Source organism: Notolepis coatsorum (assembly GCF_963971535.1).
Source record: "Notolepis coatsorum genome assembly, chromosome: 13".
In the NCBI taxonomy this organism is placed as follows: Eukaryota; Metazoa; Chordata; class Actinopteri; order Aulopiformes; family Paralepididae; genus Notolepis; species Notolepis coatsorum.
In genome coordinates, this window is record NC_140177.1 from 574,224 (window position 1) to 587,688 (window position 13,465).

General features: G+C 44.7%; 1 protein-coding gene across 1 annotated transcript in view; it reads right to left on the minus strand.

The window, feature by feature from the left end:
• kifc1 (kinesin family member C1) overlaps positions 1 to 7,628 on the minus strand; it is a 28,668-nt gene extending 21,040 nt beyond the window's left edge. Inside the window, exons 1-9 of the mRNA XM_084326796.1 lie at positions 7,554 to 7,628; positions 6,352 to 6,421; positions 6,180 to 6,254; positions 5,941 to 6,016; positions 5,543 to 5,596; positions 4,735 to 4,767; positions 3,999 to 4,215; positions 2,930 to 3,095; positions 1,743 to 1,889 (exon numbers count right to left, since the gene is read on the minus strand). Coding sequence (XP_084182922.1) covers positions 1,743 to 1,889; positions 2,930 to 3,095; positions 3,999 to 4,215; positions 4,735 to 4,767; positions 5,543 to 5,596; positions 5,941 to 6,016; positions 6,180 to 6,254; positions 6,352 to 6,369 — 786 coding nt within the window. The 5' untranslated portion in view covers positions 6,370 to 6,421; positions 7,554 to 7,628. The remainder of the gene's footprint in view (positions 1 to 1,742; positions 1,890 to 2,929; positions 3,096 to 3,998; positions 4,216 to 4,734; positions 4,768 to 5,542; positions 5,597 to 5,940; positions 6,017 to 6,179; positions 6,255 to 6,351; positions 6,422 to 7,553) is intronic.
• Positions 7,629 to 13,465: the final 5,837 nt, after the last annotated feature.

Here is a 13,465-nt window from a genome sequence, read left to right on the forward strand (position 1 = left end):
GAGTAACTTAGTTACTTTGAAAGTAACTAGGTTACGAAGTCGTCGTCGTTCCCCCAACAGTTTTTTTTAAACGCTTTATTGAAAGTGCATAAATTGTTTTTAACTTGTTTCTCTGCACATAACGTAAATTGTTAAACTAGTGCTTCAGCTTCTGTACCATCAAGTATGGTAAAGCAACAGTCTATGATGCTCACAGCATTAGAGCAGCCAGCCAGTGGTTTTACAAAACCAGTGTATCCATTCACATCTAACAAATGCAGGCTGAACTATTCAATTATATCAACTGTAACTATTAAATTGTTTTTATAAATGTCTCTCTATAAACATACAATCAGTCTCTCTTTAACATGTAAATTAACTGTAAATCTGGCAAATAAGAGCTTTTCTCTCTCTCTCTCTCTCTCACCCCTTTCTCTCTCTCTCTCTCTCTCCCCTCTCTCTCTCACCCCAGCCTACATCTCTAATATAATAATAATAATAATAATTATTATTATTATTATTATAATATAATCCCTTCTCTCCCTCTCTGTGTGTATGTGTGTGTATGTGTGTGTGTGTGTGTGTGTGTGTGTGTGCGCGCGCGTGTGCTTGTGCTTGTGTGCGTGTGTGCGTGTGTGCGTGTGTGTGTGTGTGTCTCTCTCCCCTCTCTCTGTCACTCGTGTTCTCCCACCTGGAGAACTGTGGGAGAGCATTAGAGCAGCCAGCCAGTGGTTTTACAAAACCAGTGTATCCATTCACATCTAACAAATGCAGGCTGAACTATTCAATTATATCAACTGTAACTATTAAATTGTTTTTATAAATGTCTCTCTAGTCTTCTTGCGGTTTCACTTCGTTTAGACAAGCGTTTTGGGGTGGAATTCTCAGACGAATGCAACGGAGCACTGCTGTCACACGATTGGCGCATATGTCACATGACGTGCTGTGAAGACCCGCCCTACTCTGCCTCTGATTCGCAGACTGTGGATGGGGAATGTGATTGGGCCAAAGCAGAGTCACTCACAGACAGAGAGTCCAGTCACGCCGCGAGGACACATTCTTGTGTAACCCTTTCACTGCCACACCACGTCACTCCCAAATAAGAAAAACAGCTCAAAAATGTATTTTTGACTGTCGAAAACGAAATAAAATACTGCATTCCGCCTGCATTATGAATTTATGATGAGATAGTAACGAAATAGTAATGCACAGCCACTTGGACAAGTAACTGCAATCAGATTACTGGCTTTTAAAGATTAACGCGTTAGATTACTATTTTCGGGGGAAAGTAATCAGATTACAATAACGCGTTACTTAGTAACGCGTTACCGGCATCACTGGTGGCAACGCTAGCTCACTAGCTTGTTAACGTTTAATTTTTTTTTAAATAAGCTCACTAACGTTACTGGGATTAAAGCAAGCTTTCAGGAGGGGCGGGGGTGCCGTTGGCGCCGCAGGGTGGGCACGCGAGTGGCTCGAGAGAGGACTCCTCTTCATTTTGCGTGAAAGGCGAAAGCAATTAGGCGCTCTCCGAATTTTATTTGTTTATCTAAAAACCTAACTATTAAGTCAGATAGCGATTTATTATGAAAGTATACAGTGCAATTACAATTTCAATAACTTTCCAGCACTTTATACACAATTCAAGCACATTTCAAACCTTGAAAACACCACATTGAAATACAAGCATTTTCAAGGATTTCCAGCACCCGTACGAACCCTGAACTTTAAAGGCCTTAAATTGAGAATTATAAATGAAATACTTTAATGGTGTGGAGCTGGTCGCGCTGCTCGGCGATAGTGTCCCTCTGCTGGGCCAACGTGTCCTCCATTGAACAGACCACCGCCTTCGTGTCGGCCAGAGTGGCCTGGCAGTCCGACAAGGTCGAGCTCTGAACAGACATCCGGGTCTGGAGGGAGAGATGTGGGTCCATTAAAGATTTCTTAACTCTGTATAAAATATTGTAATTGGATCATTTGCTTGACTGAAGTTTTGGGAGATTTAAACAGCCGGTTAAAATACACGTTTCCGACGGCGTCTTCATGCTTTCGAAACCAATAAATCACTATGTTTCCTAGGATGTTCGTAAACAATAAAGCCAGACTTGACTTTTTTTATTACCATCATTAGTGATGGGTACAACAGTCTAGACTGAAAAGGACAGAATAGAACAGGGTATTTGCGGATTTCAACAAGTTAAATTGTAATACTTTTTTTTTATTGATCTTTTCCCCCTCCTTTTTCCTCCCATTTTCTCCCATCCCAATGTTAGCCGTTATGCCAATTCCCAATCCCGTTCCTGGTCGCTGCGCACTTACCCCACACGACTGTGGGGGGTATCACGTGCTTCCTCCGACACACGTCTAGCCAATCAACCGCTTCTTTTCACCTGGCAGCGTGGATTCTCACTATCCCACTTAGATCCTATCCGCGCTTAGCAGGCGCCCCGACCGAACTGTAGGAGTCGCTGTTTACAATGACCCGGACCCACCCCACCAGCTTCTCCCACCCTCTAATACTGCCAATTGTATTAGTGTGAACGGCCAGCCAAGCTGGTGACAACCCCGGAGCTGGAAGCTGGATTCGAACAGGCGCATCCAGCGTCTCCGGGGTTGGTGACGAACGCAATCTCTGTTACGCCACCTGACCGCTAATTGTAATACCTTTTTAATACAACAGAGAGTTAAACGTAATACCAATTTCACAACATACTAATAACTTTAAAGGTCTTAAATTGAGAATTATAAATGAAATACTTTAATACACCGCAGACAGCCAGACACCCTGCAACACAATGCATCCTATATGTTGTGCTGTAAGCAAGTCATCTGCTCAATTTGAATAGGAGGATTAGTTTATAAATAACACGTTTCAGCACAGAAATTCATGTGAACACAGGGAAAACATGAATAGTCAAATGGAATAGGACAGATAAGGACAAGTATGTACCTTGACGTGGTGGAGCTCTGTCTCCAGGCTGTCCATTAGGGTTTGAAGGACCCGGTGTTGCTCCGTCAGGCTGGCGTTGCCCCGCTGAAGCTCCTCCCTTTCCCCTGTCACCTGCTGCAGCTGCTCCCTCACCCCCAACAGAGACTGTAGCTCCTCCTCTTTGCGACTGAAAGAGGACAAGGACCACACCAGCCGCTGTTAACAGATTCTTCGCACAAACACGAGCCGCTGTTAACAGATTCTTCGCACAAACACCAACCGCTGTTATCGTTTGGATAATGCCATGCTAGCAAACGTTCACTCCCAACAGGTGTACTATCCATGCGTGTTGTATATTCAGAAGTTAACACAAATAAATAATATTACCAGTACAGTATCTAGCACTCTCAGGAGCAAAACAGAAAGAATAATTTCAAACTTGAACTATGTGACATGGCTTGAATCAACTGCTCCAGTGGAGTTGCTCAGTGGCCAATGGTGTCAACTGTGGTTGTACTGGGCAGCTCCCAGGTGTGAATGGAACTGTGTGAATGTGAAGCAGGGCGTTCCTGAAAAAGAGCATCTGTGCTCAGCAAACCTACCCTGGGTAAAAAAATAATATATATATATAATAAAAAAAATTTGATTAATGCGTTAATTATATTATCGCGCGATACTAGTATAGCGTTAACGCAGCACGTTAACGCCGTTAACGGCCCAGCTCTAAAAAAAAATATTTAAACAATAGAGCACCCTCAAAAACCACTTAAGTTACATTGAAACTGAGCTTATTAAGTAATCGATTATTCACACCCATCCCTAATATATTTACTAGTTACGCTGCTGGTTAATATGACTTACTACCATAGTGTCTTTATTTATAGATATTAATACTACAACTCTGTAAATACATCAGATTAGCACCAATTTATATATGTTATACTGTAATATAGAATGTACAGGTGATTTTAAACTATTGCACTTTAAGGTTACATTTGCACTCTGGTTGGATGCCAAACTTGTACTGCTGTATAATGATAATACATTTGAATCTTAATGTGAAAATAAACTACAAAATGCAGATGTTTACCCAAGTTGGGTCTGGAGTAGTTTAACATCCAGCTCGGTTTTGCTGAGCATCTGCCGGTTCTGGGCCGTAGAAGCCTTCAGCTTCTCGTTGGCCTCCGTGAGAGAGCCCATTTTCCCCTGGTAGGTCAGGATCTTCCCTTCCATGTCTGTGACCTTGCCCTTCAGGTCCCAGGCAGGCCTGCGGGTGGCCCCCCCAGCCGCGCCACCAACACCTGTGGCTGAAGATAAATTACACCATCCATCAATTAATTAGGGTTGAACAATTAATCTGAATCTCATCTAAACCACAACATGGCCCTAGTGCAATCGCCAAATGGTACACGTGTAAGTTCTGTGCTGTAGAGCTGATCCAGCCTACAAATGTCTTCTACAGATTAACCTCTTAACATGCCACGGCCTGGGCCCTCTTGAGGACGATTTGCCCACTGGCACGACGTGGCACTTTGCCGACCTCTAGCGGCTCGGGTGTGCATATTTTTTATACAATATATAGATCGAATTAAATCCCCATTTGTTGCCCGTCGATTGCCGATATGAGATGCATGCGCCGAAGTAAACGACAGACAATTTTTTTTTAATACCACTCCCGACTCTCTACCTCCGTCAATCATTTGGCGATCTTGTTGGACCATGATTTTATTACGTTTTCCAGTGATAATGTCACCAAAATCAGTGTGAATCATAATTTGATAAAGGCAAAGTTGTGAACCGAGTGCAAGCATGGTTGATTTGCTCACCTGCCTTTGAAGCTTGTGGTGGCTTCTGGACCCCTGGAGCAAAGACAGTCCTACAGAGTTACCATCAAGTCTGATGGAAAGAGCGTCCAGCTCACTAGTGTTATAAGTAGGGCTGCAACAATTAGTAGACATAATCGACGACGACCGTCGATCATAAAAACTCGTAGACGCAGATTTTTTTTTTTTTGCACTACCCATCTTTGTGAAAGTGGCTTCTCAGCTCTGGTCCAGCTGAAGACAACGCAGAGGAACAGATTGGACATTGAGCCTCAGAGTTGCTTTGTCTACCATCACCCCAGACTTCGAGACTCTTGTCAGGAGCAAACAACATCCCCAGTTATCCCATTAGTTCCCTGGGATGTTAAGCTAAGAAGTCTGCTAAGAAGGATATATTATTTATCATTATTATTTTATTTCATTGTGTTTTAGCCCTAGTTGCACTTTTGTTGCAACCCCACCAGTTATCCCATTAGTTCCCGCAAACTTACTGTCGGTCTGTTATGTTAAGCTAAGAAGTCTGCTAAGAGCCCGGAAAAGGAAGCAGAGATGGAGGGTGTGACAGAAATAATCGACAGATAGTCGACTACCAAAATAATCGTTAGTTGCAGCCCTAGTTATAAACAAAGTAGACACGCATAATATTTATCCTTCTGTGACCAGGACATCTGGGTCACACGTTTCAGTAGGGGTGGGAGAAATCATTGATTTGTGTAATAATTGTGATCTATAATCTACATAAACAAAACCAGGGACGGATGTGGAAACCGATCCACATTCAAAACATTACACAAGAGTGATGTCATCTCACCCCTGGAAGGACCGGCAACGACTGTAGCAGCGCGTGGAGGCCGGACCGGCTTGGCTACACGAGACAAGGAGAGGAGAGGAGTTCACATTTCTGTTCACTAGTTGTACTGCAAGACAGAGGAAATCAAGACACGCAGAGTGGTTCTTGGTGCACAACAACCTGGGTCTACGTCGACAAAGCACACAGAGTGCTGGTCTTGGGTCAGTGCACAGGGGAAATTCTCTACATGACCGTAGTTCAGGTAACAAGGTTGGAACCAACTCTAGATCAGCACTCAGTAAGAACGTGATGTCCAAAATCTCAATTCTCTGGCTTCACAGCATCAAAACAAGCAGAGGAGAAATAAGGGAAAGACGAAGGAACTCAAAATAGTTTGAGAAAATCTTAGGTTGACTTACAAATACGCGGCTTGGTAGACGCCACAGGGGCGACACTGGCTGCTTCTTTAAGGACTTGCTCCTTGCGCATCCTCTTCTGCAGAAACAAAGTCAAAACAGTTTTGAACAATACAGCAGCAATAGATTTTATATGCCATGTGATTTATGGTGGAATCCATGCATGACGACTTTAACAGATATAAAAAGTCCCCACACAGGTGTTTGTATGTCTATAGATTATAGTCCCACTCCCAACTAACATTATCTGGTTGGGGGTCAGTGTTGGTGGCCACCAGGGTCCTTTTGCCAGACATCACGGGTAACCGGGAGACATTCTGGAAAGAGAAAAACAAACTTAGCCTTATCCACACGTACACCGCTATTTCATTTTTTACGTTCGCTTTTCTATAGCGTATATAAAAATGAGCTCACCTCCTTAACGTTGCTCATCTTGAAGAGTGTCAATAGTCAAAAATGACAGGAACGGGTATGGAGGTGATGTCTGCATGTACATACACAAAGGGACCAAATGCATTAACCGCACTGACCTGAATCATAATGCAATTGAAACAGTATAGGTTGAAAATTGAAATTGTGTTCCTAAGGGCTAAGACTGTACTAGTCAGCACAATCTACAGACCAGAACAGAGTGGCTTTTATGATACACTGGATGGGTGTTTAGCTGGGGTTGAAGATGTAGGGGAAAAAATTCTGATTGGGGACCGGAACACGGATATGTGCAGAAAAGAAGCACCAGTTTCGAAGTCCTTCAGCAGGTTGTGATCTGCACTGTTGTCAGCCAGCTAATCACCCAACCCACAAGTGTGCGATTCAACACAAACCACCGGATCTCCTCTCTGGTAAGCAAGAATACCCTGAAGACTAAGGAGCACTCATTCAAGGGTATGACTATGCTTGCACCTCATGGTTCCAAAGCACCTCAAAAAAGGCACAAAAGACTACAAACATCATAAAACAAACTGGTCAGACTACTGCTTGACCTTACTCCTAAAACCCACCTCACCCCTGCCCATTTCGACATCCTAGGATGGCTTAGAGTACAGCAGCTTGCAATGGGCCTCGTCTAACAAGATACACAACCAAGATACCCATGTCCCAAATGTCATTGAATACCACGACAGGCATTTAGTTAGTTTCATAACACGACGAGTGGCCAATAGTAACATACGGGTAAATAAATTAGATTCAAATGTATTGTCATCATACAGCACAACGAAAACACGTTCAGCACCTTGGGACCAAGTAAGGTTTCGTCAATAATCCAATGTACAGTTACCCCCCCCTACCAACCTCCAATGTACAGTTTCTTCGTCAAATGTAATACTCTTTTTAGAGTTGGTTAACAATTGTGTGTATTGAGCCGTACTGTATTGTACCCATTCTGCAATGTGTTAATAAAGTTATCAATGATCCAACGTCAACAGTTAGCCTAAGTTAGCACAACAACAAATGCACTAACGTTAGCGAGGTAGCTAGTAGTGGTAAAGAAGAACAACGTTAATTTGTCAAAAAAGCTATGGTTAACGAGCTAATATTCATTCAGATAAAACCGATAATGTAGTTAACGACACGTTATACATAACGCTAGTAAAAAAAAATGCAACTTAACTTACCCCAGTACTGGTGTTTCTCCGCCTGTTATTTTAGCTGTGTTGCGTCTCTCTCTCCAGTCCGCGAGCCGTTTGAATTCAAATGTTTAATGTAACGTGAAGAACGGAACTGTTTTAAATTGGTGGGCGCTTCGAACGAACACCCGTGGTTGGTTGAACCAGCCTAAAGCCCGCCTTCATACGGGCTCGTGGTTGGTTGAACCAGCCTAAAGCCCGCCTTCACACGGGCTCGTGGTTGGTTGAACCAGCCTAAAGCCCGCCTTCACACGGGCTCGTGGTTGGTTGAACCAGCCTAAAGCCCGCCTTCACACGGGCTCGTGGTTGGTTGAACCAGCATAAAGCCCGCCCTCACACGGCGGGTCAATTAACCCTTTCACTGCCACAATACACAGAATTGGTTCAGAGAGAAGGATATCGAAATAGTAATCGGAACACTGTGGATTGATTGATTGAAAACTTTATTAACAGATTGCAGAATGGGTACAATACAGTACAGCTCAATACACACAATTGTTAAGGGGATGCAGACCATTTGATGTAGAAACTGTACATTGGAGGAGGTTGGGTAGGTGGGGTGGGATTGATTGATTGATTGAAAAGTTTATTAACAGATTGCAGAATGGGTACAGTACAGTACAGCTCAATTATACATACAATTGTTAAGAGGATGCAGACCTGAGAAAAACTTTCGTCTTGTTTCCATCAGGGTCCCCCATTTTCAATTCATCATATGACACACACGACACGACATACAGATAGACAGTACTGCTACATCTATACATTTATGACATACCAGATTTTCAAATATAGTACTGTTTGTGATACTAAAAAAATCCAGAAAAAGAGTGTATATACATTTGACATAGAAACTGTGCATTGGGGGAGGTTGGGTAGGTGGGGTGGGGCTGTACATTGGAGGTGGGGGGGGGGGGGGTTGGGTAGGGGGGGGGGACACTGTACATTGGAATACTGACATACATTTGACATAGAAACTGTACATTGGAGGAGGTTGGGTAGGTGGGGTGAGGTTGGGTGGGGCTGTACATTGGAATACTGACAAAGCCATACTTGGTCTTTATTGTACAACTGGGTTAGGACATTTGTAGGGGCCAGTTTTGAATTGCAGTCTCCCGTAGGTGTTCTTTGAGAGTGTTTTTGAAGGTGGGTAGTGATTTGATCAAAACCCTCAGCTCGGAACTAGGCAAAATCTGCATATGGCTCGCTGATAACAAACTATCATTACACATGGGCAAAACAGAGTCCATTCTCTTCGGTTCAAATAACAAACTCAGCAAGACCGACGGCTTCTCAGTTACAGTGGGTGACAATATTGTCACAAGGAAAGACGAAATTACCTACCTGGGTTCCATCCTAGAGGCAAATCTTTCCTGTGACAAAATGGCATCCAATGTAATAAAAAAAGTCAACCAACGAACTAGATTCTTGTACCGGATCTCCTCTCTGGTAAACAAGAATACCCTGAAGACTCTGGCAGGAGCACTCATTCAAGGGTACTACGACTATGCGTGCACCTTATAGGCGCTTAAAACAAGATTACAAACATCACAAAACAAACTGGTCAGACTACTACTTGACCTTACCCCCAGAACCCACCTCACCCCTGCCCACTTTGACAACCTAGGATGGCTTAGAGTAGACGACAGAGTACAGCAACTTGCAATGGGCCTGGTCTATGATGTATTCGATTTAAAGAGAATAATCATTCAGGACGAGGAGATTACGTTAAGTTGTTTATTGCAACATTAAGCATGAGTGTAACTCCATCCACGGCTGGCAGCCAACTGACTGTCAGGACCCCTTGTGCAGGTATACATAACAGGAAGGTGCGCCTGGCGCGCCGGTCGTAAATGACATATTCAAGGCATGAATATTACATCCTCCTTCTTTTAAAGAAAGCTTTATAAGCTATGAACATAGATTGAAATAAAGAAAAATTTGCAATACTCTGTAAGAATTTCTTTGTAAACATTAACCATGTGCGTTACACTGTGTCAGGACCAGGCAATGTAAACAGGTAAGCATTAATATGTTAAGCATAAAAATATAGATTCTTGTATCAAAGGCATTACAGTTCGTATTGTGTGCACTCTTATTCTGGAAAGTCTGCTTGAATATTTGAACACTTCAGCTGTGAATAAGGTATGTATTCAAAGCTTATATTATCGTGTGTCTCACAACTCTTACCATATGTAGCTCTTATTCATAGATTAACCTGCTAACAAAATGGGAGCATATTGACAAGTAGACAGGTAAGTAAGTCATACATTTCAGCACACATAGTAAGTCATCCATTTCAGTATACATTAATATTCTGTTACATTTCACCACCCCCCCCTTTTTTTTTCTCAATGGGGTATATAACGGTGTTATAATAGGGTGATCCGCCTACACCCTGTACATTCACAGGTCTAGTACGTCCCGAGGCTTCACTGCTCGGCCGGACCTGGTGTAGTATGAAGCTGAGTTCGCTTCTGAGTCCTCTGACAGTTCAGGGGCGTTGGTGTCCGGTGGTTGATCGACGCTTTCTGGACCTGGCAGACCGTCGCTGTCCTGGAAGTGTTCCTCTTTTGTGTCCCTCAGGTGCCTGCGGTTGCAGCGGTATTCGTGTCCATCTTGGGTGCGAACGTGGTATGACCGTGCAGTGTCGGCTGGTTGTATGACTACTGCTGGCCTCCAGCGTCCATACTCTTGGAGCCTGACAGATTCACCACAGTGTAGTGGGGGCAGTGGTCTAGCTGACCTGTCATAGTATTTCTTCTGGTGCTGTTGTCTCTGCACTCGCTTGTCATGTCCATCTTTGGGGCTGACTACCCCTGGCCGCAGCTGTTGGTTGGTGCTCGGGAGGGTTGAGCGCAGCCTGCGGCTCATCAACAGCTGTGCCGGCGATTTGAAGTTGTCGATTGGGGTGTTACGATACTCAAGGAGGCTTAGGTAAGGGTCTCTTCCGTCTGCACTTTTCCACGACTTGCTCTATATGTTTACCCATTCCAGGCCAGAACATGATGTCTTGTGCTCTCAGTTTGCATTTTTCCATGCCCATGTGGCCTGCATGGATCTTGATCAGCATCTCTCCTCTGAGGCTGGTAGGGATGACTATTTTCTCCCCTTTGAAAATGATTCCATTCGTTTTGGATAGTTCATCTCGGTGGTTCCAGTATTCAGTGATGTTCTGGGGGCATTGTTTTCTTTCCTCAGGCCATCCCTCCATGATAGCCTGGCTGAGCAGCTTGAGCTGTGTGTCATTGTCTGTTGTTTCTCTGATCTCCTGTCGTCGTGTACAGGTAGGCTGTTGTACACCATGTGTACCTGAAGGTCCATCCCTTCACTGAGTCCGTCGTCGTGAGAGGTGAGTGATTTCCTGGACAGCGTGTCGGCAACTGGGATGTCTTTCCCAGGGCGGTGCACGATCGTGAAGTTGTACTTGTGTAGTTGTAGTATCATCCTCTGTAACCTCGGTGGAGCTGCGGCGATCGGCTTCTTCATGATCGACTCCAGGGGCTTATGGTCAGATTGCACCACAACATGGCGACCGTAGGCATATTGGTGGAAGCGTTTGAATCCATAAAGGACTACGTACATCTCCTTTTCGATTTGTGCGTAGTTGACCTTGTGATCTTGTGATCTTGTGAGTGATCTGGATGCGTAGCTAATGGGCCTTCCTTCCTGCATCAGCACAGCACCCAGACCATACTTTGATGCGTCCACTTGCAAGCTGAGCTCCTTTTCCGGGTCAAAGTAAATGAGGACCGGCCCCGGTTCACTGGTGAGTATGTCTTTCATCTTCTGGAATGCAGCATCATGCTGCGCGTCCCACAGGAACTCATTCGATTGCTTTAGTAACTGTCTCATGGGTGCGTTGATCTCGGAGAGGCTCGGGCGAATTTTGCCAGGTAGTTGACCATACCTAGCACGGTCTCCAGTTCTGCACGGCTCTTTGGCGCCTCCATCTCCTTGATGGCAGCTATCTTGCCTGGGTCAGGCTTCATGCCGTCAGCTGAAAGGACATGCCCGAAGTAGCTCACTTTGGTGGCTCCGATGGTGCACTTGTCTGCGTTGAGCCGAACGCCTCTCTCCCATGATCTCTCTAACATTGCATGTAGATTCTTGTCGTGCTCCTCTCTGGTCGCGCCATAGACAAGGATGTCGTCTACTATAGCTGCTACTCCGTTCAGTCCCTCGTATGTCTCGTCGATTTTCCGTTGGAATTCGTCCTGAGCAGAGGCGAGTCCAAACGGTAATCGTAGGAATCTGTATCGTCCAAAACGGTGTGTTGAACGTCGTCAGCTTCGATGATTCTGTAGAGAGCTTGATGGACCAGTATCCCGACCTTGCATCCAGTACGCTGAAATAGCGTGCGCCTGTTAGTCTGGGTGTGATGTCCTCTAGTGTCGGCAGAGGGTAGTGCGGGCGCTTGATAGCCTTGTTTAGCTCCTTAGGGTCCAAACATACTCTGAGCTTGCCTGTGCGTGGTTTCTCAACAATGACCAGTGCACTGACCCACTCCGTTGGTTCAATGACTTTAGCGATGATCTGTGTGTCTTCCATATTCTGCAGCTCCTTTTTCAGTCGGCTACGCAGGGCGATCGGTGTCCTTCTCAGTGGGCAGACTACTGGCGTGGCATCTGGGTCTATATGGATGTGACACTCTCCTGGGAATAGTCCGATCCGTTTAAACACATCGTGGTATTCTTCCATGATGGTCTGTTTATCTGTGTATGTAGTGACTGACAACACTAGTTTAATGAGGTCCATATTCAGGCATGTCTGTAAACCTAGAACTGGGGGTGCCTGAGTGTCTACTATGTAAAAGTCTAACAGCATATCACGCTCTTTGTATTTACACTTTAACGTGCATGTGCCCTTTACTACTAGTTTCTCTCCACCATAACCTGTCAGTCTGCGTGAAGTAGGCTGTATTTTGCGTTTATCTTGCAAACTGTGATACTCTCTCAAAGGAATTACATTTACTTGTGCACCTGTGTCTAGCTTAAATTTAAGCTCTGTGCCCTGTTTTCCTATTCGTATGTCTGCGAAAGCTTGTTCTGTCTCATCAAACCGTCTGTCTGTCACGGTGTCCAGATACAGTTCGTCTGACTCTTCTCCTGACTCAGAGCGCATGCTAATCTCGTGTACTGACTTTTTCTGGAAACTACCGGCCCTGCAAACTTTAGCAAAGTGGTTCCATTTTCCGCATTTCGCGCATTGTTTCCCTCTAGCTGCAGAGTTATCTCCTTCCTTGTGTGCTCTGCTCCCACAGTATCCACAGTTCCTTCGTGTGTCTGTGTCGCTCGCTCTGTTCGCTCTCTCTGTCCACTCTGTTCTGGGGCGGTACCTCTGTGCGGCATTCTTCTGTTCATGTCTGTGCACCTCGTGCACGAGCTGCTCATGCGCGCTGCTCGTGGCGCCAGTAAAGCTCTTTATCTGAGATTGTGCTAGCTCGTGGGCTCTAGCTATATCTATCGCTTTGTCTAATGACAAGTCTGATCCAACGTTTAATAGTTTCTCTCTTACTTTTGCTGAGTGTATGCCAAACACTATACGGTCTCTAACCATCTCATCATTGTTCGCATATGCACAGTCCTTCACCAGTAGTTTCAATGCAGTGACAAATTGTTCAAACGACTCGCTAGGTTGCTGGGTTTTTCATGGAATTTGTACCTAGCAAAAATCGTATTCCTCCTTGGAAGTACGTATGCTTCGAAATTGTCATAGTAGCTCTTCAATACCTTTGCTTCATCTGCACTGAGAGTCCATGTGTTGTAAATGTCCCTTCCTTTTTCTCCGCTCCACAGTAGCAGGTAGCTACATTTCTCGTCCTTTCCTTTCTTTTTAAGTGGGCCCGAAAACATAGCTCCGCGTGCTGCCTGAACTTCTTCCATTCTCCCGGTAAGTCC